The sequence below is a fragment of the Calidris pugnax genome, unplaced genomic scaffold (assembly GCF_001431845.1).
Source record: "Calidris pugnax isolate Ruff unplaced genomic scaffold, ASM143184v1 scaffold70, whole genome shotgun sequence".
NCBI classification, from domain to species: Eukaryota; Metazoa; Chordata; class Aves; order Charadriiformes; family Scolopacidae; genus Calidris; species Calidris pugnax.
Window position 1 is genome coordinate 9,858,352 of NW_015090862.1, and position 27,432 is coordinate 9,885,783.

Here is a 27,432-nt window from a genome sequence, read left to right on the forward strand (position 1 = left end):
TTGGAATATACTATCTTACACATCAAAAGAGCACAGATGAGAACATAGGAGACTGTAAAAGCCCTCAGTTGGGAGGAGTTAGATAAACACTCACCAATAACCTGCCTACGTTAAACCTTTTCCAGAATGCGTGAGTCTGAGAGATAAAGGGAGCTATAAAGGGCGAAGCTGCTTGCAGGGCACCAGACCAAGCTGCCCACAGCTCCTGAAAGGTCGTGGTCCACGTTTGAAGAGGTGCTGTTAGAAGGAGTCAGTATGGAGCCTGAGGAGTACAGACGGAGAGGTGAGTGATCCTCTGCTCTTGGAAACAGGCAGCATTTGCTCACGAAGATGGACTGTTGCAGGGCTGGGAGTGGTACCCAGAACTGAGGATGGGCTGTGTACTCTTTATTTGCACATGTGTCCTTGGAACTTAGGTCTGCTGGGGCTGAGACAAAAATGTGTCCCAGGGCTGAGTTTAAATTAATGGATATAGAGTCAGTGGATGACTTAGGCTTTTTGGTCTTACACTTAAAATACTGTGGGAAAGCTGCAAAACTGTGATGCTAAATAAACTTGTGCTAAGGGGTTATACACAGTGGCTCTTCCCCGGCTGACACCATGAAACTTCAGTGATAGCGGCACAGTTCTGGAGACGGGCAGCAAACTTTAGTCCCAGAGCTGGAGGAGATTGCCCAAAAAGTGGAGAAAAGGTGTGGAGCTGTGCAGCTGTTTTCAGAGGATGCAAAAGGGGGTATGCCATCATGACAGGGAGGCATGGGGCGTTATAAAAACTAATTGCTATGAAACATGGTTTCAGTGAATTTGTAGGCAAGAAAATCTGTCTATTCTCTCAGTAATCAAACAAACTGTACTTGTACCATGATTGTATTTTGAAGGTACATTTGAACTATTCAGTGAGGACACTGAAATGTTCCTGTGAATCTGTTCTGTCCCCATGAAGCCTGCTTTAGAAGCGGTGTCCCTACGTTATTAGATGGGACAGGAAGGGTGTAGGAAGGTTAGTTCCCGTGGCTATCCTGGGAGCAGTATTCTGAGCCACCTCCAATGCTAATGACAGATTGTATGAAGTTCTGGCAATGCTAGTTAGTTTTCCTGCAATTAAAGCTCAAAGCACTGGTTTGCCTCTTCCAGGGAAAGAGATGGTGGATTACATTTGCCAGTACCTGAGCAACGTGAGAGAGAGACGGGTGACTCCTGACGTACAGCCAGGTTACATGAGAGCCCAGTTGCCGGACTCTGCCCCAATGGACCCAGACAGCTGGGACGACATCTTTGGAGATATAGAGAAGATTATTATGCCTGGGGTAAGAAATGAAGTATGAGCATGGCAGGAAAAAGTCATTATGACCTGGGGTGAGCACTAAATCCTGGGAATGCACAAGTTCTGCAGAACATTTATCTAAATAAAGAAAACATCCAAAATGTAGAATAAGTCTTGTAGACGTTATGCACGCTGTTGTGTTCCTGACTAATTTTAGAGGATAGACTGAATGTATTTTTGAAATACTTTATATGTTAAGAATAACTCGTTTGCTTAGAAAAAATTGTCTGACACTGGTGAATTTAGCTTCACAAGGTCTCTGTGTGCTGAATTGCATCATGTCAATTTCAGAGCTGTGGAAACATTATGCACACTGTTGTGTTCCTGACTATAATTTTAGGGGATAGACAATGTATTTTTGAAATATTTTATATGTTAAGAATAACTCATGTTTGCTTAGAAAAAATTATTGTCTGACACTGGTGAACTTAGCTTCACAAGGTCTCTGTGTGCTGAACTGCATCATGTCAATTTCAGAGCTGTGGAAACCCAGGCACAGCAAGGTGAAGTATCTCTTGCCCATGGTCATGAGCATGAAAGACTTGCATCCTGCTCTTTGAATGTAAAGGTCTCCTTCCCACTGTACATAAATACTGCAGATTCTGCTAAGGGAGTTTGTATTATCTAACTAAACATTTTATGTAAGAAGCCATTTCAAAGTCTATTTTAAAAATGTCTTTATAGATATTTGCAGAGACTTGGTCTGATAGTCACATTAAATGTTTTAAATTTTTTTTTTATAGATAATTGCAGAGAGTTGGTCTGAGAGGTAGTCACATTAAACATGCTTAAACTGGTGTCCCACCTGCAGGCTCCTTCAGGTGTATAGAGGGGGGCTATATACTGTAAATTGCTGTCTGTAGCTAAAGGCAAGCTGTTGTTTGATGACAAAATGACCAAGAGCAACTTTGTTGCAAGGATTACTCTTAGAAAGATAAATATTTGGATAAATATTTCTGACTCCGTTGTGCAGTGTTCGAAAGACCGTTCTTTCCTGTTCAGAATCTTTGTTTGCCTGTTCAATTCAGATAAATGCATTTGCTATAATTTGCAATTTATCTAATAACGACACAGTGTTATCATTTGCTAGTGCTGCACTCCTGTTGATATTATCTCTCTAGCTTTCTGCCAGCAGATCTATAATTGCATATATTATGTTACTGCGATCCTTTTCTATCACTTTAAGCAGATGCTAATCACTACATCTCGTGCAGAATTTGGTGATGTTTTCAGACTTAACTTCTACACAATTTTGTTCTAGGTAGTCCATTGGCAAAGCCCACACATGCACGCCTACTTTCCAGCTCTTACTTCCTGGCCTTCGCTCCTTGGAGACATGTTGGCTGATGCAATTAACTGCTTGGGATTCACATGGGTAAATTTTTTGTTGGTATTGTAGCTATTATTCTCCTGTGTGTAGTAAGCAGGAGTAGGTCATAGTCATTCTTTCTTGTTCTGCGAGTCAGTATAATGATTTACTTTAACCAATTGTATGTCATTTGCATAACTGAAAAATGTCATTTGAATAAATAAATAAGTAGGATATATGAGAGCAAACATTACCTAGTAGTAAGAGGTAAATGAAGAAACTATATCATTAGAAATGTCTGTTTTGTAATTCTTTGCATATCCCCCTGCGAACACAGTTCTCCATTGTCTAGTCTCGGTGCCAAGACTGTTACACAAGCACTGCAGGCGATAGAGCAGCCACCGCCCATGACTGCAGGCCAGCTTGGGCTCCCTTCCAGTTCTCCTGCTCCTTTAGAGAACACATTCCCTATTTTTCCTCTTCTGAAAGTAATTTTTTGGTGGCCTGTCCCAGAGTGCCTTCAGTGTTTGGTATCCTCCTGCAGCCACACAGCACTACTTGGTTATGGCTCTGCATACCTCCGTGGCATTCTGAAGCCAATGTTTTCTTCAGTGGTGGAGTTCCCAGATTTTTAGATCCATGTCTCCATGTAAGGAAGCGGTAGAAGCTCATAAACCTATAAGAAATTGACATGGTCTCCATGTTGTTATATCAGATAAGCTCATTGCATACACAGAAATGACCATTTCCATCACCTCGATCTAGTTTTGGTAGACTTCTGTTCAGTTTGCAGTGTAAGGGGATTGTTTCATAAGGCAAGGCAGATGCTGCAGAACAGTCATCTCTCTTTTGCTGTTCTTCAAAAAACCTCCTTTAACTGGCCTCTGTTGGAAGAGAGATCACTGGCTCTTTCTTGTTAGGGACTAAGGGCACGTACCTAAGTGGTGAATTGCAGTTCCACAGTTCTGTCTCAAATGGCTCGTGGTGATTTCTTTATAAATGATTCTAGAATTTTTGATAGTTTAGAAGCTCAACACTGAGGTGATGCAGTGAGCCAGAGAGAGCATTTTAAGCAGGTTGGCAAGAGTCTCTGTATTTGATGTTCCAAGAGAGCAACTGGTCATGAGGGAAAGAGCGAGGCAGTTGGAGCCAATCCTCATCTGCAGCCTTAATGTGATACAGAACTCACCAAACATCGTTTTTATTACAATAAAGTTGTGTTCTGCCAGGTATGGGCCACAGTATTACAGTTAACTGCTTTTATGTCCGGTGCTACAAAGCTTGTCATTTATCTGTCTTACATCTAGGTGAAATTTCTCCCAAGGCAATTAAAAGTGTTAATAGCTATTAATTAAAATGTGATACATGGTTTACTCTAAGCATTATACTCCTGTGTTTGCAGGGTGAATTACAGCCTGATTCTCTTTCTTTGATTTTTCTAGGCCTCCAGTCCAGCCTGTACAGAACTAGAAATGAATGTGATGGATTGGTTGGCTAAAATGCTGGGCCTTCCAGATAAATTCCTGCACCACCATCCCGACAGTGTGGGCGGAGGAGTATTACAGGTAGGGGAGATCAGAGGTGGCCTCACCAATAAGACTTGCTCTATGGGTTTGAATAGACAAATCCCAATTTCATGTTACTTTCCCAAATTTTAGTATCAAATATTTAAGATTATAGAATAGGAATTGCTATTGCTTTTAGTCCTAATTGTGTTATGGATGAGAAGCAGGTACTGTTGTGTCCTTACTAAGGATAAGTGAGAGTTAGATTTGGTTTCTTCAATCTGTTTCACATCACCAGATTATTCACTTACATTATTCAATTACATAATGAGAGAAGGAATTCCTTGTCTCTGTCCTCCTGCCAGCGGCCCTTAGCCACACAAGAAATTATTTTTCCTTTTTCTCGTGTCTGCTTTGTGTTTCTGAGAGATGCAAGATCAAGGCCTGAACCTTTACCTCCTTGCAAAAGGCCAAAGCAAGTACCCCTGGAATCTGCGCTCAGGCTCTCTGGTTATAAGGAGCTTTGCTCAGGTTTGCAATTTTTATGGGAGGTTCTACATTTTAGCTGTAGAAGAACTAAAGGAAAATGTGATTTATTTACTCCCCCTCAAATCATCTCTGCACATTAAAAATATACAGCAGTTAAAAGGCTTTGGTTTGTGTTGCTGTCCCACATAGTTGCCCATCAGCGTGTGACTTTCCACTGCACCCAGAAAAACGGGAGTAGAAAAAAAAAAGAGAGAGTGGGCAGCTGAGCACTTGGATGACTTCAGTCATTCCCTGACAAAATAGCAATCAAGTAACAGTATGTTGCAGTAAATGAGCAATGTCTTTGCAGAGCACTGTGAGCGAATCAACCTTGGTTGCACTGCTAGCAGCAAGGAAAAACAAGATTCTGGAGATGAAGCTTTCTGAGCCAGACACCGACGAGTCCTCACTTAATTCTCGCCTCATCGCTTACGCCTCTGATCAAGTAGGTCCTTATGGTCACAAAGAAAACAAATTTGCTTCTGCTGTCTCGCCCTGCAATGGGAGGTTGCGTTTCTGCACCCAGAGACAAACACAACCATGAATGCCTCACAAACATGAACAAATCCCTCTCATGTCGCTTTTTGCGGCTGGGGAAACTAAATCAGAGTGAGGTGAGGTTTTGTAGGGTCCCAGCAGTCTTCAAAAGACTGTTTGACGTGACTCATTTCTGCGCTTCCTTCCTGTTTTTCACAAAGCCTTACTGCAGTAAGGAGGTGCTGATCTCATGCTGCTTCAGCTCTCGCTTCTCCACAGCCTCCTTCCACTCGGTGAGAGGCCTGGGGCGTTACCTCAGTGCTGCTCCTGGTTGTGGTCTCCACCCCAGCCCTCTGTGCTTGTTCTCAGAGGAAACCTCTACGCAGCACTGTGACTCTCCCTGCCAACCTGCCCTGTCCTTTGGCTCCTGAACTGAACAATCGTATTGCCCAGTGAAAACTGCCACAGGAGAGATGCTCGTGCTGGTTCTGTCTTAGGTTAACTAAAAGGGCTTTTTCTTGTGAGAGGTTTTGTTCTACTCCAGCTCAGAAGTAGGCACACCTCAGGCGTCTTTATCTTCTTGTGGTGGGGAGGAGGAAATAAACTGAGGTTGATCCGTTTCTAGAGGGTCCTTTAAGATGTGAGTTTTGATACAAGGTGAGGATTCCTATTATTACGTTTTAGAGACCAGTACCCAAATAAATGGAGCATATGCATTCCTTGGAATTATAGTGTATTATTTGTTTTAGTGTTTACAAAAAAGAAATGTCCGTACTTCTATTGAATGGATTATAATAAGGACCTGTCTCTGCTTTTCATGCAACCACTGTCTTTTATAAGGCTGCGACTTATCACAGCTGTTCAGCCTCAGAGCTTGCTTTCTTACTGTTTTTCTTTTTTTAAAGGCACATTCTTCTGTAGAAAAGGCTGGCTTGATTTCTCTTGTGAAGATGAAATTTCTGCCTGTGGATGAGAACTTTTCCCTCAGAGGTGAAACTTTGAAGAAAGCCATTGCAGAAGACAGAAGTAAAGGCCTGGTGCCAGTCTTCGTATGTTCAACTTCCTGGTTGGGGATATTGACATAGTGGTGTATTCTTAATGTCAACACAAAATTACATCTGAAACTTTTCTTATTGCATTAAAATACATTAGCTGAAGGTTAAAGTGATTGCAAGATTTTCTATTTTATTGAAGAAAAAGCTTTTAACATAATTTTGAGTGTATATGATAGCCTCGCCGCTTTCAAAGTGCTACGTCTATTTATTTAAAACATGTCGTCTTGACAGATTTGTTTTCTTCTAGGTTTGCGCAACTTTGGGTACAACTGGTGTCTGTGCTTTTGACAATCTCTCAGAACTGGGTCCCATTTGTAAGTGTCTTTTTTTTTCCTGATCTTAAACTATGGTAGCACAGAAAAGATAGTATGAGAATTTTTCATGCCAAGACCAAGGAGAGTAGAAACACTGCTCAGTTGAGTTTTTCAGCTGTGTCTCAAAGACCAGTGACTTTGCGTGATTTCTGTAACATTTAGTTTAGGATGCTAAAATATGTTCAATTTAAGGTGGATGAAATTTGCCAACTGATGAATCTTTAATGTGGTTATTCAGGGGATACAGACTGTACAGGACAGAGTGCAGTACTGTTGTAGGATGGATACGTAAATATTTAACCTAGCAAAGGGATTCTGAAAGTAGTATTTGTAGCCACTTTTGTAGCCACCAGTTCAATAGGTAAATTTTACATAGTTGTAGATTCTATTCCAGCATAAATTCTGACAAGTAGCTGCTGAAGACCTGGAGCACTTTCTTTTACAGGTCAGAGTGTGGCATCTCTCTATCTCCGGATCCTTTTTGCTTGCCACCATGTCTTTGTTCTGGCTTTGTACAACTGAATTGTACTGGGGAATTTTACTTAGTGAAAAGGCAGGTGGCAGAAATCAAATGTTAAAAAGCCTCACTCATATGAAATAGGGAATAGTGAATTTTGTTATAGAGTCTATCTGATTTCAGCATTATCCTCTATTTTGTGGGTCTGGATCCACAGCTTTAGAATAAAAGCAGATTGTCAATTGTTTGTCCTGCTGTTTTGTTGCCAGCCTGTCCACCTCCTGCAAAAACATACACCTAGTTTTCCGAGAGATTAAGGATGTACTTTGATTCCTTATGTCCTTGAAATGACAACAATTTCAATTCCAACAGGTGATGCGGAGGGACTCTGGCTTCACATTGACGCTGCGTACGCAGGAACAGCATTTGTGTGTCCTGAATTTCGATTGTTCTTGGATGGAATTGAATACGCAGATTCCTTTACTTTTAACCCTTCTAAATGGATGATGGTTCATTTTGACTGCACTGCATTTTGGTGAGTAAAGGCAAGACACAACACCAAAAGTATGACATGCAATTTGCAAAGTCCTTCTTTGCTAAATACAGTTCATTCTATAATTGACAGGGTTAAAGATAAATACAAGTTACATCAAACCTTCAGTGTTAACCCTGTCTACCTCAGACATCCCAATTCAGGAGCTGCTGTTGATTTCATGGTAAGTTGTTGTTTGAGTTGATATTTTAAATTGCCTATAAAATGTTCAAACAGAATGTGAAATTCCTCACACTCTGGAGTGGGCTTATCTTATAGCTGGTCTTATTACATAAATGCATAAAACCAATTATACTGAGATCTTAATGCAGATTAAATATTAAAACTTTGAAGTGAGCCCTGGTTATAAAAATTCATTATAAAATTGTTTTCAGGTACAGAGATTGCAGTACTTAAGGTTCTACACAGATCAGAATCCAGCCTTGCCTTTTTAGTTAGAAGGGTCTTTTCTGTGCATCCTGTTGCTGAAGTAATTCCTATTGATGGCGTTTTGGCTGGTTTTCTTGTATCCCTGATATGTAATAAAAAAGAGAAAGGAGTAAGCAATGGAAACACCATGCTCTGAAACAGCGGTAGAATGAATTATATTTTTCTTTAGATTAAGCTATTCATAGGAGAGCTAAGAGGCATTTCACTTTAGATCCATCTTACAGCAGTTTTCAGTTCAGTAAAACAAAAGAATATTCACTGCCAATTGTTCCTGCTATGATCTCACCCTCGTCCTCAAAAGATAATTGTTTTCTTGAAATCAGTAGTGCTTTTCATTAGAGCGTGAGTGCAGAGTGGGGAGGAAATCTATCAATGAGTCCCTCTTGTGGTTAAATAGGACCCTGCATGTAAGTGTGTAGCTTTCTAGAAGTATTTTTTTACGTGTTTTGTCACTGTTCCATGCAGTAGGTGTTACGTACTTTGGAAGGTCTTCCCCTCTATCAATTCTCACTGTTTGCAATTGACTTGGGAAAACGTTCAGGATGGCACTTAACTATGCAAATTACTGGAGCTGAAGTGTGCCCTCAGTTGTGAAGTGTGAATGGAAACATCTTAAATTGATAACGCTCTTTAAACGAAAAAAGGTCTTGTTATTAGCTGGTAATTAACTAAAGATTCAAGCACATCTAAGTCATAGATTAAGGGGAATAGCCAAAATCTTATTTTTTCAAATAATTGAAAAATATGTAGACATAGTGTTTCTTTGATGGCTTAGCAGCTTTCCAGTAATATGAAATTATTTGTGTCACTGGAGATTTCTGACCAGTGTCTGAAGCCACAGCCCTTGCGGGGTAAGGGGCCACTCCTTGCTGTTGGTTTTGCACTCACTGATACACCCTTGTGTTTTCACAGCACTGGCAAATTCCACTGAGTCGTCGATTTCGGTCTTTGAAGCTGTGGTTTGTGATTCGTTCGTTTGGGGTGAAAAAGCTTCAAGCTCATGTCCGACATGTATGTGAAATAACAGTGCAAGCATAAATGGATTATGTTCATTCATTGGTAGCTGAGCTGAATAAATTCAGTGACGCAAAGATGGGTAACAGAAATCCTCTCTCACACAAAGCTTGCATGTGAAGGCTAAATGCGTGCTGATTTTACTCCTCAGTAATCTGTAAAGATTGACTGTGCAGACAAAACATTTCCTGTACCCTTCTTGGAAGCAATAGGCAATGGAAAGCGCCTTGTTAAGTCAATGCCTTCTGCACGTTTCTGAGTGCTGATCTGTAGAAGCTTTCTTTGAGGCAAAGTGGCAGCTGTTTGGGAGGCAGGCTGTGACTGACGGCTCATCCCATCGCTAGGAAGATTTACAGGCTTGAGTCTTTGATGGAGTGTAAATACAAGGGGTCACATTGTGGATCCACAGTTTCCGCAAAAGGACTCTGCTCTGAGAAGGCACATTCTGTTTCAAAACCTTTTTCTAGACAATTTCTGTGTATACTCCAGTTACTCTTGTTCATTGTCAAGGATTTGGGCAAATAGAGACAGACTTGAAAATTCTTAGCTTTTTTGTAATTCTTCTGTTTGCTACCATTCATGCATTGGAATGATGTGTTTTAGTTCCTTAGTAAGTAAAGGAATTCTTTTTAACTACTTCATTTAGTGTCTTACAGTGGGTTTATGACAAACCAATGCATAACTACTTTTTTTCCTTAATTATAGGGTACTGAAACAGCCAAATTCTTTGAATCGTTGGTTAGAAGTGATCCACTCTTTGAAATTCCTGCCAAGAGACATCTTGGACTGGTGGTATTTCGTTTAAAGGTAAGGATTGTGCTTTTTGCATGCCTCTTCAGAATGAATTGATCACAGTTGATCTCTCCCCAGACATTAAGGACTGTGAATAAACTTTCATGTAAGAATTTGTGATGCTGGAATTCTTACAGAGACATTTGGTTGTCGCTGGAAGTTCTAACTATAGTATTTTTTTTTTCTTATTAATATTTAAAACAGGGTCCCAACTGGCTGACAGAAAAACTCCTGAAAGAGCTAAGCAGTTCTGGCAGGCTCTTCCTTATTCCAGCAACCATTCATGACAAGTTCATCATTCGCTTTACTGTAACTTCTCAGTTCACAACCAGGGAAGATATTCTGCAAGACTGGAACATTATTCAGCACACTGCAGCCCAAATCGTTAGCCAAAATTATGGGTTGCACTCCATCAATTCTGGTGATGGGGCAAGAATCCCTACCATGATAGTTAAGCCTAGTTCTGATGCCACTAGTAACGCATCTCAGGTTTATCTAGATGGAGGAAAATACAAAACACCTTCCAGAAAAATAGTAGTTCAGCCTAAGAAATTAGCAGCAAGTCCCAGTACATGCGTGATTAGCCAACAGGTGAAAGGTCAAGGGGATCCTGTAGATGACTGTTTTCCAGAAGATGTCCAACATGTTACCAAACATAAGTTAACCTCTTTTTTGTTCAGTTATTTATCCGTTCGAGGCAAGAAAAAGACAGCACGTTCCCTTAGCTGCAACAGTGTGCCAATGACTGGTAGTCTTGAGCAATGTAACCCCAAAGCAGCAGCTGCTGACAAGGAGCCTCATGCGAATGCCAGAATTCTTTCCAGGCTGCCTGAAGAGGTGATGATGCTCAAAAAAAGTGCCTTCAAAAAACTAATTAAGTTCTACAGTGTCCCAAGCTTTCCAGAGTGTAGCATTCAGTGTGGCCTTCAGCTGCCTTGTTGTCCTCTGCAAGCCATTGTTTAACAAGAGATTAGTCCTTAAGACCTCTCCAGGTAGAAAGAGAACCAAAGTTTGCTTATTCATATGCAATACCACGTTATTTTGTTCAATATGTAAGCAGTGGCAATGACCGCTGAGAAAATTACTGTGCTTTTATGGTGGAAACCTCGTGTATTTATAGATTAAAATGTCAAATAAATCTTGTAAGCGTATAACATGAAACTCTCTGGTTTTTAGACTGTGGTAAAGAAAATGCCAATTTAATACCTTGACTTAAACTCTCTAGACTGCTGTGAGGATCTGTGCGTGCACACAGTGCCAGCATCAATTCTGAACTGTGCAAAAAGAAGGATGTAACATCTCTAAGAGATTTTTGCTGTGTTAGGGCAACTGTAAATCTCCATGACAGCAGCCCTGTCATTCCATCTGTGCTCATCATTTACAGTGCACAGGAGGCTTTGTGCAGCCATGTTTCAAAAGCCATTGCCCTTGCTAAGCACTTATGGCCTTTCTCACCACCACTGAAGGTCTGTAAATCACAAGCGTGTGAGGAAAGGGAGTAGCAATGCTATTTCACCCTCTTGTCATAACAGAAGAACTAAGGGGCGTTACAGAAGAAAGGGTCTCTATGCAGTAGACAAACTTATTGCTACAAGAAGGCAATGATACACGTTTTTCAAGAACAATTAAAAAAATTGAGGGGAGAAAAATATCTATTGAAGGCAGCACTAAATTCAGAGACACTACTGTTGTGTCAGGAAGCATGACGATTGTTAGGAGATTATTTTGGGAAAGCACTGCTAGACACTTGCTGCCTTCACAGTTGTTTCCAGACACTTAGAATCGCCCCACAGTGAAGGCAGCATACTCATCCTCGGCCAGATGCATCTTCAGTCTGACCCAGTACAACTATTTTCAAGTTATATTATCAATGAGTCTGGTTAATCGGAGGAATTTCCATACATTTACACAGCTAAACTCACAGTGGGGTATACTGAGGCAGTAAAAGGTAGCCCTTTATAGTAAGAACAGATTTATCCCATTCTGTAATATTATTTGCCTTTTTTAAAATCATAGGGAAATATAAGTGACATTTTGAAGTATCTGGCCTGCCACTATTCTATTTGCACCCGAAGGAAAGTACATCTTAGTTTTTATCAATTGTTCTCATTCTGTGTATGTATTATTTGGTGCATAAAAAATAAGAGGGCATCTCTGCTACAATGGGTAAAAGTTAATGTAAGCATCTAATATAGGCTTTTTTTTTAACTTAGTTGATTTGAGACAACTGCAAGCTTCGTTAATGGTCTTTTTTTAATGAGTTTTGTGTTTTGATTTAGGGATGTAATTTTTATTAATGCAGTAGATCATCCTTTAATATTAATATAAATGTATTTGCATAGATATCATATTGTACCCACTTTCACATGCTTAGGTGCCTAACATTAACATTTACAGCATAAACAATACATCCATACACAGTAGGAAGGTAGATAACATTCAAAGTGTGCAGGAGAGAAGCTAGGCTGAGATACAAATAGAGCTGGAGAAGTTCTGCTTTATTAAAACAATCTCACATTCGTGTTTTATTTCAGATCCTGATATTTGCTAATATTAATAAATAGAATTTCCTGACAAGATTAGAATAATAGATGCTTTAAAAACTAAATACTATAAAATACAGATTTTTTTTTTCTTTTACATGCTCACAATTTGAAGACATGGTTTTTTACTGAGTTATAAACGTCCTGGGTCATTTGTACGTACAGGTTTTCTTTGTCATCCAGGAAATACAGGCGATCTTTGATGACTGCTGGATTGAAACCCTCCTCCACTAGTTGTACTTTACGGTACTTAAAAGTTGCTGTAAGTTCAATGGCACTCTACAAAACAAAATTACACCTCTACTTATCAATGTCAGCATATAATCATGGGAATTAGATTAGATTTCCTAAATTCAAAGGGAATCACATTTAAAGAAAACCCATATAGCACAGAAATTGAAGCCTTACTAATAGAGGTCCAAACTATCTGCATTCATCAGATAATAACTAACTAGAGTGTAGAATATGTGGACCAGTTATTACTCTGAAACTAAGAAGTGCTGGGAACACAGAAACACTTCTGAAAGGCTTACCTTACTATTCTATTTAAGAGGCAGGAAAACACTAGTTTTCAACTTCTAGTCAGAGAGAATGAAGGTTTTTATCCAGAAATGTATTTAAGTTCTCAGATCAAAAAACGGCAGAATTTTTCTTAGAAGAGTAAAGAAAATGGCAGTTGGACACTGGGCAAGAGTCACTGTACTTTACATGGGATGGCAAGACAAACCATTGCCTTGACTGGTCAACTGTTTTGTTTGTAGGACTCAAAAGTTTAAAGATTGATTAAATAATTAGACATGCTGATACCTGTGTGTTAGTCCTCTTGACTCATCTCAGATAATACACAACCCTTCTCAAAGGAGCAAAATTTATTTTAAATAAATAACTTGAGAAGTAAGGTGACAGTGACATTCTTGCAACGTTTTCCTAATTCAAGTTAAATTTCAGTTTAGAATTGGGCTATTTATTTACTGGTAGGATAAAAATCTAAGGCCTCTCTTGCAAAAGACAGCGCTCTTGCAAGCTTTTATTTGTGTGTGGCTCTTTATTTTGCACAGAACAGTCTGTAGACAGAGCTGCACTAAATTGAGAACATAACTGTGTTACTGTGCTGAAGGAATCCAACAAGAAATGTATTTTCCACTAAGAGATCTTCCTGATGTTATATTTTAAAATATGGCAGGCATCCTGTAACTGCTCATGCAACTTGTTTGAGTTCAGCCTGAAAAAAAATCTGGGCGCAGCTCTACTTTCACATTGGTAAGTGATAAGAGCAAGTGAGAGACAAAAGAAGCCTTTTTGAGAATTGCTAGTGTATAAGTCCATAGTCCTCATAGAAAAGAGAGAAAATACAATCCAGATGGACGCACAAAAGCTGTGTGGGAGCACTGGTTTACCTTAATCCTTATAAAGCGAGGTCTTGCATAGTTTGGAAGGTGAGTGTTAACATGTCTGTAAGTACTTTCTCCATTAAATTCACAATTTTCCTTTAGTCGAATACATGCCATTCCTGTTCTACCTTCATAACCTGAAGAAATAATGACAGCAAATAACTGTAGCTCATATCTAACTTCAAAGTTCAGGCTAACCTTCCCCCCTTTCCCCTGCCTTTAAGTGAACCCTTCCTTCTAAGCCACGTTAGAAAACATAGCAACTATATTTTCCTTTAGAAATCCAAGTGATTAGATGTTCTTAAGGCTTCAGCATGCTAGATGCTAAACTCTTTTGAAAGCCTAGCACCAGAATTATAGGTGGCAGATTATTTTGAAAATCATCTTTCTTTTGAATGTCTTTGGAAATATTTTGGAAAATCAGGTCTTGGTACTCTGAGGCAGAATTCTGCCTGCAGCAGCATTCTATGTGGGTTAATTTACTTTACAATAAATCATGGTAAATCTCTTTGTACTTGTTGTATTCACAAGCTCATCCATGCAGAAAGAGGACAGAAAGGAATAAGACCAAGTTTACCATTATTTATAACCATATGAATGATTAAGTAAGTGCTGCAAAAATCCAAGTACTTCAGATTTTTTACTTGTTTACATACCAAGAGGGCTTCTTCCCTCCCCTTCTGGTGGCTGAAGAATAGGGTGCCATTTAAATACAAACCTTTTGGTGTTCCTTATGTTTTCTGGGATTACAGGTAATGCAAGAAGAAATAGCTAATATTCTTGTACAAAGTTTTACATTAGAATCATATGAATACCTTCACAGAATTGTGAACAGAAGGAAGTGAAAATGGAAAGTAGCATCTAATGGTTAAAGAAAAGTAGAGCACAAGCATCTGCTAATTTCAGACTAATTGTTCTTTAGTTTGAGTTTTGTTTCTGTTTGCCTTTAACACCATGTACTTATGATACCTGGCATTCTAATTCTTTAATTCAAAATTGGAGTGTTAAATTAATGAGTTCTCAGGTGACGTATACTATCACCCCCAGCTACATTACTGAAGTACAAGTATTTCTGTGCCATGTAAAACAGGAAAAAAAAACCAAAGCATTCCACCCAGTACTTACACAAATGTAAGGTGAGAACTGGTTTAAACAGTATTTATTTTTCCATAAAGTTGTTCCATGATTAGGTGTTAACACCTTTTCTGTGTGGTTTTACAACAGCATTGAGAATAATAGCATACCTTCCTCACCTCCTAGAGTGTAATCTGAGAAATACACAAAGAACTCTAGACCATTTTTGTTGTTACCTTTCTTTTGAAAATTTCTCCTAGGGCAGCTGTGTGTTTATCCCTACCGCAAAGGGAAAAAGCTGAAAACAAGAGTGATTTGAAAAGAGAGGCTTTAATTGTAGATCAATAGGTGTAGCAGAGACATACATAATTAATAAAAAAATTATTTTAATTAAATTCACTATTCTAATAGATCATCTTGGTTTATAAACAGTCTTGTTATTCTGGCCTCAGAAACACGGGGCATTTCTGTTCTCATGTCTCCCACTTTTAGCAGAGGAAATAGCAAGTGGATCATTACATTAACAGAATCTCTCGCATTTTGAATAAATGGTGGAAGGAAATGGTGGATGTAGGAGGAGAGGCATCTCTAACATGCCTTTCAATTCCAAAATACTAAATTGTCATTAATGTCACCCATGTTATGATATACCATAGTGTGGAAACCTTTCTGGAAAAGTATGATATCTCTGAATTAATATTGTTAATGAGTTAATGATCTGTTATACCGGTTCATATATGTTGACTTAGCTAACAGGGGCTCCAAAATTCCTCCTCCTCCTCAGACACCTCAAAGAGCACGCAATGTATTATGCCACCTAATCCAAACCACTTGCACAATGCAATACCTGGGATTTCAATCAAATCTAATCTTGTGTGTTTGATTTCAGATCCCTACGTTACACTCTAAGAGTGGGTTCCATTTCGACTGTCCATCACAATGCAAATGCAGTGAAGAACTAGAGGGGAGTCCTGCAGACTTTGGGTGAGAAACGTGAACAGGAAGGTACCTCCAAAATACAGGAGACAAGAAAGTAGAGTAAATCTATATCTGTTCCCTCTTTTGTCTTTCAATATATCTATGAATTTGCCTTTAGCAGCAGTGCGTCTCAAATTAAAAAAAAAAAAAGAAAAAAGGGGAAAAAAGCTGCCATAAGCACTTAAAGAGTTTATAAAAGTTTGAAGATTTCACATATTTTTGAGGAGTAGAAAAAAGGCAGTAAACATGTCAGAAATTCTTACATTCCTTCAGATTGTTAAAGGAATTAATTTCTTAAATGACTTTTGTTATTCTAAAAATTCAAGTCGATTTTGTTTGTCTCATTTTACAGGAATTGCAGAGCTATATTTCTGTAAAAGATACAATAATGTTTACATCCAAGATACTTAATCTTCTTCCATTCTCCTGTTAGTACTCTTGGCATAATACGTTAATATAAGATTTGGCTATCTTTTTTCAGCTAATTAATATTGCAAACATTTAAATGATGTAATGCATCAAATGTAGCTTACAAAAAATAAGCTGAAGTAGGGCTACCTATACTCTGCAGTTCAGTATGTTGATATTTTGTTTGTGTATTAAAAAATTCTTTTGTTGAAATACTTATTTCACGCATACCTGGAACAGATACTCCATATACAGTAACTTCTTGAACGCAGTCAATCAGTCCTAAAACATCTGCAACTTCTGTTGTAGAAACATTTTCCCCTTTCCACCTGGAAAATAAGCAGTCAATAGAAGTAATGATTTCTATGTGTATTATATATAGTGATCTCCAGTGTTTTAATGTCTGACTTAGCAATGGACTGAGCTTGAGATCAGCAAGCCCTTTTGCACTAGAACAAGTAAATTGTTATCAATAGTAGAGAAAAACATGCTGCAAAGTTCAACAGTGCATTCCAGTTTATTCAAATCTCAGAAGAATTTAACACATTCAGTTTAATCATACTTAAAATGGCTCTAACCCAACAACCCCTCCAAATATTACTTAGCTTAGATTTCATCATAGGCTCTACGCTTTCTGAATTTTAAAAGTATAGCGAATGTGACACCACAATGGTTTTGTTCTATGGATGTGTCTGCTTTCTGACTATTCAAAATAGAACTCATTTCATCATCCTAAACTGAACCTCTTGTAGGCTGTGTATGTAACCATGAACACAACAGTGGAGATGACTCAGAGTCCTCTCTTTTTCCTCTTTGTCAGTCAGTAGCAAATACAGGCTATGAATTCAAACCTGAGAATGAGTCAGAATTTTCTCTTGTGACAAGCATTTAAATAAGTAAACTAACCGAAATGTGTCTCCAGTTCGATCATGGAAATAAATGAAGTTATCATCATCGATCACTAAAAGGTCACCGCTATTAAAATATAAATCCCCTTTTTGAAAGACATCTCTTAATTGCTTCTTCTCTGTTTGCTGTTTCGCTCCTGCATAGCCACTAAATGGTGCATATTGGGTGATTTTGCAGATCAGTAGTCCAGGCTTACCTATGAAGAAGAAAAACATTTGTTTAAAAAGCACAGTGTAAATTGCAAAAAAACCAAACCCTGATTTTCATTACATCAGTGAAGTTTGCAGCTGTTACAGAGTAATTTGAGAATTTTGTCATAATAGTCATATTTTAAAATCAGTTTTGAGGTACAGATTGAGTTTCAACTTGCCCTCTCATTTCACTAGCCCTCAAAAATGCCAGTAGATAGTACAATTTATCATCTGCTTGTATTGATGCAGCAGAACGGAATCTCTGAGGTCTTGTCAGGTAAGTGGAAAATCGTTGCCCAGTTTCTCTAGAGAGCTTCATAACCCTCAGTTTGAAATACCTGACTCAAAAGCAGCTGTGTCTACAAAGGAAACTTGCACATGGCATCAGGCATGTCTTTAGAAGGTGACCTTTGTTATGGGCTACTTCCATGTTAACTCAATTGGTGTGGGGCAGTCTTACCCTTAACCAAATGATTCAGCTGGATTTAGGAACCAAATACTGGGGTTCAGCTTGCTTACTTTGAATGCAAAATATACCAAAAGGTTGCTCAGTATGTTCTTTAGTCTTTCATGTGCTAGAGCTGGAGTAATTTTTGAAGGGAACAGGAACACCTGTATGTTTATGTAAATTGAAACTCAACCCCATGTTATATAGATCTTTGCGTGGACATTACACACTGGAGTGAATTTTATCTCTATACAAAATAATTTACAGCCTGTCCCCATCAAACCTGGGATTTTACATTTTTTCATGGGTCTCTCTTACATTGCAGACATTTTCCATGTCTCTGGAGTTCAGCAACTTAAACATTGGGTGCATTTATCTGGAATATATCAGTGCCCATCCCTCCTCATCCCAACTCAAAAGATTGGGTAGGGAGAGTTGGCATAGGAGAGTACATCTATGGGGCAAACGCTCTTAACATAACTGGCATCTTCCTCGGCAATGAGAATTTAACACAGTTGGTAACACCTGCTCCCTTATGCATAGAGGTGAGCATTTCTGGCCTCACTCATGCTAATGACTACACATGTAACAGAATGCAACAAAATCAGAAAGTACCACAAGTATCTGGTTTAAACACAGGTTTGCCTATGCCAATATATAAACCTCTCTTACGAAAATGAATATTAAGATATATCATAAAATAAGTATTTTCATGTGTGCTTTCTCTATTGCCAATGGCAAAAAGTTTCAGTCACTGCTAGAAAAGAGACCTGATTTCTATTTTGCAAATGTTTTTTTAGTGGCATGTTAAGAACAAAGTCTGAAAAGAACTAAATAGCTTCTACTGAAAGTCAAGACCTGTGCTCAAAAATGTTAGCATGTCCATTAGAATTATAAAAGTTATTAAAATATAAGTATACAGATGCTGCATTCCCCACTGTAGTTTACCTCTCCATTAGCTGTATCACAATGGCATGTGATTTGTTACATGTTTTCTAACTTGCATTTAAAAACCTGGCTTATTTAATGGCAATTCTTAGCATCTTTCCAGATTGAAGCAATGCAAAAAGATAACATTTTAAGAAGTACCCTTCTGAAATTTTTTAAAGGAGTTTTTACCTTTAGGAACTCTTATGCAGTATCCATTTTCATCTCGGACTGGTTCATCTTCCTCTACATCATATTTAATCAATTCATAGCGTAAGATTTTCTAGTGAAAATTTGCAAAATGTATATACACATGAATAGTCAATCTTTGAAAAGTATTTTCAGAATTACACTACATAATCAGCTTTCTGTTTAATAGGAGCCAAGTTCATCATGTTTCAATTGGATATGCCAAGTATAAATGTCCTTTTGCCTGAACTAGCGAGAGATATCTGTGCTGTCTAGCATGGGCAGTTATACACTTTACTTGAGAAGAATCTTCTCCCTGAACAAATTCATAACAAATTCAAGTTGGGTTCTTCCCAACTTGTCATACAAGCAGCATAGTATAGGCCCTTGGCAATATACCAAACTTCAAGACAAAAGAAGTACAAAATGCCAGGTTTTGTTGTTCTTCTCACCTTCTGCAGGCAATTTACTCTTCCCACTGCACCAATTTTTCCAGTGTAATTAACAAAAGAAATATTTCCTTCAGTTGATGCATAAAACTCCAAAATATTAATATTTCCAAATCTTCGGATAAATTCCCTCCAAACTTCAGCCCTTATTCCATTTCCTATGGCAAGTCTGACTTTGTGATCCCGATCATTGTTTCTCTAGAAACAAGAAACAGTCATGAATTCACGTTTCTGCTGAGTGAAAGCTTCTACTTCTGGAAAACTCTCAAGAAAACTTTAGTCTAAAAGTATCGAGCCTATTCTGACACAAAATGTGTGCAAACATCCTTACAGTTAAGTATCACAATTTTGATGTGGAAAAGAAATTACTGAGCAAGTTAGGCCATATATGTAACTGTAGTAAGTAGTTAACTTGATTTGGATGAAGACAGGAACATATAATTCTTCGCAGAGTGCCAGAATGAAACTGATGCCCCATGTTAAACTATTTTGTTTGTAAGCTTTGTGGTCACTATCTGCAGAGGAGTGTAATTTACCCAAAATTCAGCAAAAGTTTGAAGGATTTAAAATGGTGTTTGGTTGGAAAGGAGATCCCTTCTGCTATTGTAAGTGCAGGAATAAGCCTGCTAAAAATTCTATTACCACACTTCATATCACTTTTAATAGTGCTATTAGATCTTTCTGTTTACACAGTAAAGTAATAAACACATAATGAGGATTTATGCCTTCTCTTAGATGCTTGTATTTATCCGCAAGAATAGGAACTACTGAACTGGGTCAGGTATCTAATGTGCTAATGAGTAACAATAACTTTGAGAGAATTTTAACAAAATACCAAAAGGCTGTATTGTCCTACTTCCTGTCTCTTTCTCCAACTGTTTCTTTTATTACACAATTTAATAGTATATTAAGGCATGAAGAGTCTTTTTAAATACATATTGGCTTCATAATTTGGTGTACTTTGTTGAAAGAATAAGAGTATTCTATCAGCAACAGACTAGAATGTGTATTTGTGCAGAATAAGTATGTTGGCTCTATGTCTTTCAGGAAATACAGTGCAGAGGGCAGTGCAGTATATGGTAGAAGATGGGCCTGGAACACTGGAATTACAAAATCCTCTTTCAAGGAGCGATTCAAGAGAGAAATCTGGCCATTAAGACAAACGTGTTGGTCTTATAGTGTCATATTCCCAGAAAAGAAAAAAAAAAAAAGCCATAATAAAATGGCTACCTTTTTTTAATACTGTAAATATTTTTTAATACTGTAAAACTTTAATTTTATTTTGGATGTATGTATATACTATGTATAGCGTCTAAATGACTTGCTGTTCACTTTTTGTAAAGTCTTTGTTTGTTGTAGATGATGCTCTACAGCACCATACAAGCTACCTTAGTCTCTCATGGGAGACTCCAGTTGATTGGGCATTTATACATCTGAGCTTACACACTTGATTTTGATATGATTCACTGGGGACAGGATCCTGCTCTACATTGTCCCTCATCTTTTCTTGTTTCTAAGTCTGTATTTTCAATCTATCTTCCCAATTTGCTTAGGCAGATAAAGAAAATTTGTTATTTATCCATTAATTAGTCACAGTTATTGAAAGGAGGAAGGAAGGACTTAATGATTCCCCTGTAAGATGAACTGTATAATACCTGGACTGCTCACTTGTTCTGAAATGCCTACATAAGTCAGCCAACAGTACAATCAGAAAGAAAACTGTAACACACATGGAGTTTTTTTTCTCCTGTGGATATGTAAAGCAAAGAAATGATAGCATAAAAGTTACTAGCACAATAAGAAAGTTTGATAATTAAATGGCATTAATTAGGACAGATAACACCTTACATCAATGTGGATCTTGCTTACACTGCGAGTTTCTCATGGAAAAGACCGTGTCTCTTACATCTGCAATAACAAGCCAAGCCCTCTTGGCACCACAACAGTTTAAGTAATAATATCCATTTGGTCAAGTTCTTGCATTCTTAAAATGTTAATCTCATCTTTCTGGGAGACCTGTGCACTCAAAGTAGCATGCGTATGGGTACGTGGGCTCAGATATTAAGCCTGTAAACCTTGCTTATGTAAAAGTGTTTTCTCTACTGGTGTTGAATTCTACGTACTGAGTTAAACAAAATCCTTATATGAAATAATGAAAACTAAACTATCTGCGTCTTTCTTAAAATCTGACCTTTGTAGATAAGTAGCCACCAATAATAAGTAATGGGTAGGACAGCCTCAAATATCACTCAGTTGTATCATTCAGTGGGGTTTTTTTGAGTTTTGTTTTTGGGGTTTTTTTGCAAATCTGTTGTTATAAGTTAACAGGTCACTTTAATGGTTAACGTAAATGTCTCTGTGTGGCTAACATTACCAAACTCACCCTATTTGGGAGTTAATTTATAATTGGCTGGCAACTCTACATGTCTATGAGATACTGGTTGAATTCAGGAATTCACAGTGTATGCCCTGTGACTCAGTTGTATTTGTCTGCGCGTGCATGCTATCAAGAAACACAACTCTAAAAAAAATTAGCTCATTCTTTAAGCTTATTTTACTAAAAAACATACTGCATGAAAGGTGATAATCTAGGGTTTTTTCACTTTTCCCCCTATTTTATTTATACCAATTAATTACAAGTGCTTTGCTAATTGGTATTTTCCATGAACTACAGGACTGACATATAACTTATCACCACCCTTGATTATATATTTCAAGTGCCCAGTTTCTTTAACTCATTTTAAACCTCCTCCACCCACACTTTTTAATGAAGAGTACTGGCCTAATTCAGAGGCCAAACCTTCTGATTATTGTAAAACTTCATTTTATTAACTGCTCATTTTGGGCAGATAATAATAAGAAATAATGCAAAGCATAGCAGAATCTTCATTAGATACCCCGTTCCTGAGGAATTCTACTGATTTTCAGTGAAGTTACGTCATATCTTTGTAGCTGACATCAGAATGACATCTCTGTATATTTCACATTTTGCACACATACATAAATTACAAAGAAACTGTGATCCCAATTGTCTTACCGTTATCAAATGGTGCAAGAGAGGCTGATTGATACCACCTTTGTTCTTACTAAATTCTAATTGCTGTTCACTAGGCCTAGCTCTGTGAAAGGCATTTTATGCAAACTCATTTTTAAAATTAAGGATTAACTAATATAATTGCAGGGATCTCAGCAGAGAAGTGTCATGAATAGGTAACCTATGAAGACAGTACATTAAATGCATCTTCACAGGGGGCACTCTTTAAATAATTGCATTAACACTCTCAGCTGGGGGTCACCTGACTATCTTGGGTCAGGACATCTTAGCAACAAAACCCTTAAAACTCACACTGCCCAAATATGAAATGGCACAGCTCAACTGGTTCCCAGCAAACTCCTTGTTTTTGCTTTGCAGCTTGAGTGCTCGTATAAGGTAAGTGTTTTCTCTATCCATTATAACAGAATCTCAATTAATGGATTGCCATTGTTCCACTATTCAAAAGAATGATTAATTCAAGCTCAAAGCTCTTTTTCTTTCCTCCTTGAAAAACATTAATGTTAGTATGCAATGAGATTACAGACATCATTAGAGGTTTTTGTTGGGTTTTTTCCCCCTCCCTTTATGGTTATATTTTAAGCATAATATAACCAATATTCCCACTAATTTAATTAGCCAAAGAAGAAAGGCAGTTAATGTTACCTGTGGCACACTGCATAGATACCGAAGCACTTCCCCAATATACTGTATCACTGTTACGTTATATTTCCTGCAATCATCCCAGAACTGGCTTGCTGAGAATCTGGCACGCAAAACAATAGTTGCACCTGTGTACAAAAAAGTAAAACAAGTAACAGAAGGAAGAATTCTTATTATATCATCAGACTATAGAATTTCTTAGCACAACACTGCAGAGACATGTAGAATTAGGGTTAATATAGCTTTTAGAAATACTCTTCTTAAAACATATTGAAATACAATCTATGCTGAATAATCGGTTTAACCTCTGTTTCTATTCATCAAGAAGGGCTATTATTGGGGATAGAACTCTGTACTAATTTACTTTAAAACTGTGCAAAGAGCTGTCGTGTAGGACAGGATATATCCTGTTTGTCCAGGTGATGAAACAAAATTTGTACAGGGTGAAGATCTGTGCAAGTCCTATGAAGACTTGACTTCACGACAGAGAAGTGAGACTGACAGGGCTCTTGATTTACAGAGCTTCTGGTAATAGAGACACGAACAACCAAGTATTTCAGCTCAAAATTTGGTAGCTAAGGAAAGGCTTACTATATCTGCAATCATATCTGTGCATGAATACTGCCCAGGAACACATGCATTCATACTAGTCAAGTGCACAGTACCTTTCATGATACATCCATGGACTCCAACCAGGAGAGCAGAGCTATGATAGAGTGGTAGAGCAGTATACACAATATCTTCTGAGGTAACGCCGCCAGCATCGAACAAACCACAAGCTAGCATTATGCGCTCATGGTTAATCACTGCAGCCTTGGGAAGACCTGTGTAAAGCAAAAAGGTGCATAACTTCACTTGAACAATAAACATAGTAAGCCCAGTTGGTTTCACAAGGGCTTAAGAAAAGGCTTTCCCCCATTCCCTCATGCAAGGGATAGTCCCAGAGTTCAGGGAGGTATAGCAGCTTCTGTCTACGCAACACACTGGAGTTTGGCCTTGGTGAGGATAGGTCTTCCCATGTGTAACTTTTAGGTAATTACCCCCTTTTAAGTGCCCAAATTTGCAGAACTATGGTACCTAAGTACCCAGAGAATGAGGAAATGGGATTCGAAAGATCTAGCATACTAAAACAGAGGTTAATCTCAGGTCTTGCATCTCTCCTGGAATTTGGTATCTCCTCGCAACTCTGAATCATCCTAGGTGAAACTGGAATTCATACTAGGAAATATCTTCTTTTTTTCCCATCAGATACAGTTGAACAGATTAATTGCTGAAATAAGATACTAGAAGACAAAATGATGGTAGGGCTTGCTACCCTACTCTGTAAGAACAGAGAGGTTAGAGCCCTTAACAATGATGAAGGACACATAAGTTAATTGCCTTCTGCAGTCTAAACAGGATTCAAATTCGTACCTTCTCCCTTCCAGGGGAATGCCTACCCTGAGGAACTCAAGGAATGAGCTAGTGTGGAGGCACACCCTGCTCTTCCTAATGAAGCTATAGGTCTGAGTACCTTCAGGCATTGTCTTCATCTTCATCCTTGTCACCTCATTTCTGCTGTGCCTAAATGCTCCTAATGCTACATGCCTTTATGTAGGGCAGGCTGCAGCTCCTGTACCAGTTCTGCCCAGTGGCCATGACTAGCCGTATTTTGTGCAGCCCTCACTATTTTTGGTACTCTGACACCCAAAGACTTAACGGCCAGCATTCAGAGTTCATGATCCAAAGACACCAATTATAAGCTGGTTGCCAAGACACATACCTAGGCCAGCAGTGTCTCCAGGGATAAGAGACCTTATGGGAATAAAACCTGTATGTTTTATTGGCTTTTACTTCAGTCTCTCCCCCCAGATTTAGTGTTTAAAGTCAGCCTATAGTCTATGTGCTTTTTGGTTTTATGTACAAACACCAAATTTTCAGTTTCCTGAGAGGGCATGAATGAGAGTAGGAATTAACGTGAAGTAACAAATTCTTTTTCCTTACTAAAAAATCACAATGTCAGGAGGAATGTGTGGCCTTTTATATATTTTTTATGAATTTAAGTTACCTGTAGTACCAGAAGTATAAATGTACATGGCAGGGGTTTTAAAGGTTATATTTGATCTCCAAGACAATGGAGTAGGCTCATCTGAAGCAGCATCTACTTTATCAAGAAAGCTCTCAACTCCTTCTGTAGCAGATGTCTTGCTTAAGTAATAAACTTTAACATTTTCTTTCTTCAAGAATGGCAGTATTTCTTCAACAGCTTCCTGCAGTTCTTAAAGAGGAGAGAAAAGAAACACTGAAAAGCAGAATGAAGAGTGACTTAGCAAGTAGTGGTACTACTGAAGCCTGGACACCATTTCAGTTATGTGCAGTGAGTAGGCTAACTCCCTGCATGGTAAGCCCTGTTTGCGTTTCTCTTATCCAACCAAGATCGAAAGAATATAGCCATCCCTGAGACTTTTAGTCCCTTAAGAGGCTGAATAATTGGGTAATGGAATCTAGCGAAGATGACCAGACAACTGATGCAACTGTATACACCTTGTTTCTTTAGGAATCCAGACTAAAAGCCTTCCAGCTCACAGGCGCTTTTACTTGAATCCACAGGATTTAAAATGCATCCTCAACACCACTTTCACTGAGATAAATAACCTTCCAATAAACTTAGAAATCTGTATTTTATTGTAGGTATAAGTAACTTTAATGACATATAAACTGTATTAATGAATTTAGCATGTTTCTTTTCAGAAACTTATCTGTTCAAGCACAGAGACAGAATCTCATATGACGGTAAGTTCTGATGAGACAGTATTTTCTTCTGCATGGAGTAGCAAGAAAATAAAGGATGAAACTTAGTAAGGACAGAGAGATCAAGGTCCAACAGAAAAGACGCAGACTTGTTTTCTCTCCTGATGTCCAGCCATCACTAGTAAAGTCAAGCATGTAGTAAATTTTTATGAATAATGCTCATTTTTTTTTCTTTTACCTTTTTTCCCTCAGAGCTGAAGATTTGACACAAGTTTTTTATAGGAGGAAATATACATTTCCTATGCTACACAATGGCTTTTCCCACATATGCTAATAACTCAAATACTAATTAATTTTGAAAGTTCAGAGATTGCACAGAATTTATTCTCTGAGGCAGAAATTTATCACAAAATGAGAAAATTTAATTTGAATTCCTGAAGTTTTGCAGTATATAAAATACTTCAGTTACATAGAATAGATACTCTGTACAATTTTTTAACTCTAGACAGATGAAGGGTATCTTTTGACTTCCCATGTGGTCAGTCATTCATACTGTATGTATGCATATACATGCAAACATATATAAAAGATGGGCATGAAGTAAGGTTCCTGCTCTCTATTGAAAGGAATGCAGCTCTCCATTTAAAACATACTAATGCATCAAAGTCTCTTCTGCGGAAAAGCAATATGGTTTGTCTACGTGAGTTTGTGACTTTTTCTTTGAACTGACACCTGACAAGAGCTTTTATATAAACTGCAACCACCTTCATGTGTCTTAAGTTCCTGTCCAGCTGCAGCAAGAGAATTCTTCTGCATTACCTTATTTCTAATTTGGATATTTCTGTGAACATAACTGTGAATTACTTCTGTTGCTTATCGAGGGCTATTTTACTTCTAGGTCTTAATTACCCTTATCAAATAGCTAATAAGGTATCAGAGGTCAATGCCTGTATCTTGAACATGAACTGAAAACACGGTGCAAATTATTTGGACACCTTTTCCTCTCATCTAGGTTGAAGCAACTTCTCAGATCGCCAAATTCACATCTAGGGAATAGGAGGCAAGCAGAAGAAAGTGTCCCTGTGCTCCAGCCCGCCGCCGGGGAAGTCCCAAGGAGGGGAAAGGCCTCCCCGCCACTTCGGCCCACCTACCGGCCCGCCGAAGAGCCCCCTCACGGCAGGGGGCAACCGAGAAGCCCCCGAGGCCTCGCTCCGCTCCCCACCGGTCGCGGCCGGTGCTTTCCTCACCTGGGGCCGCCAGCAGCACGGTGGCCGCGCTGCTCTGGAAGCAGCGCAGTAAGGAGGCGGCCCTGATGTTGGTGTTGAGGCAAGCCACGGCGCAGCCCAGCCTGGCGCAGCCCAGCCAGACCCAGACGTAGGCCGGCCGGTTACCCATGAAAAGGGCCACGCAGCCGCCCGCCCGCAGCCCCGCGGCGTCGCGCAGCGCCCGCGCCGCCTGGCAGCTCCGCCGCTCCACCTGCTCGTAGGTGCAGACCTCGGCGCCGAACAGCAGCAGCGGCTTGTGCGGCGTCCGCCGCGCCCGCCGCCCCACGACGTCCAGCAGGGTGCCGGCGGGGCGGCGGGCACCGGCCCTCCGCGCCCTGCCGGCTACCCGCGCCATCGTGAGGGCGAAGAGTAGGTCCTGGAAGAAGTAGGGCCAGGCGCAGCGCAGCAGCAGCGGCAGGAGCAGCAGCCCCGCCAGCGCGCTGCACAGGGCGGGCAGCATGCCGCCGCGCGCCGGAGAG

At 39.0% G+C, this 27,432-nt stretch overlaps 2 protein-coding genes across 3 annotated transcripts; one reads left to right on the plus strand and one right to left on the minus strand.

Moving 5' to 3' along the window:
• Positions 1-129: 129 nt before the first annotated feature.
• HDC (histidine decarboxylase) lies at positions 130-15,762 on the plus strand. 2 transcript variants are annotated; one of them, XM_014944768.1, is made up of 12 exons: positions 130-283; positions 1,135-1,307; positions 2,586-2,699; positions 4,076-4,198; positions 4,977-5,111; positions 6,049-6,192; positions 6,446-6,512; positions 7,342-7,504; positions 7,595-7,685; positions 8,864-8,962; positions 9,671-9,772; positions 15,655-15,762. In XM_014944768.1, the coding sequence occupies exons 1-12, from the start codon at positions 256-258 to the stop codon at positions 15,751-15,753; spliced, it is 1,338 nt and encodes a 445-aa protein (XP_014800254.1). In that variant the 5' UTR covers positions 130-255; the 3' UTR covers positions 15,754-15,762. The 2 variants fall into 2 exon arrangements, with proteins under 2 accessions (XP_014800254.1, XP_014800253.1); XM_014944767.1 differs by lacking the exon at positions 15,655-15,762 and adding an exon at positions 9,962-10,914.
• SLC27A2 (solute carrier family 27 (fatty acid transporter), member 2) lies at positions 12,031-27,432 on the minus strand. The gene is made up of 10 exons (XM_014944769.1): positions 26,936-27,432; positions 25,006-25,215; positions 23,624-23,782; positions 22,962-23,086; positions 19,268-19,462; positions 18,819-18,909; positions 17,058-17,256; positions 16,383-16,480; positions 13,698-13,828; positions 12,031-12,579 (listed from the first exon to the last, which is right to left on the minus strand). Exons 1-10 carry the CDS (start codon positions 27,411-27,413, stop codon positions 12,403-12,405), a joined length of 1,863 nt encoding a protein of 620 aa, XP_014800255.1. The 5' UTR covers positions 27,414-27,432; the 3' UTR covers positions 12,031-12,402.

Excerpts from the sequence above, each read along its gene's own strand:
- SLC27A2 (XM_014944769.1), bottom strand. The coding sequence starts at position 27,413 with ATGCTGCCCGCCCTGTGCAGCGCGCTGGCGGGGCTGCTGCTCCTGCCG. Across the intron at positions 23,087-23,623 it reads CCATGGATGTATCATGAAAG|GTGCAACTATTGTTTTGCGT; the intron begins GTACTGTGCACT and ends TTTTGTACACAG. Across the intron at positions 16,481-17,057 it reads CGAACTGGAGACACATTTCG|GTGGAAAGGGGAAAATGTTT; the intron begins GTTAGTTTACTT and ends CTTATTTTCCAG.
- HDC (XM_014944767.1), top strand. The coding sequence starts at position 256 with ATGGAGCCTGAGGAGTACAGACGGAGAG. Across the intron at positions 1,308-2,585 it reads AGAAGATTATTATGCCTGGG|GTAGTCCATTGGCAAAGCCC; the intron begins GTAAGAAATGAA and ends ATTTTGTTCTAG. Across the intron at positions 8,963-9,670 it reads TTCAAGCTCATGTCCGACAT|GGTACTGAAACAGCCAAATT; the intron begins GTATGTGAAATA and ends CCTTAATTATAG.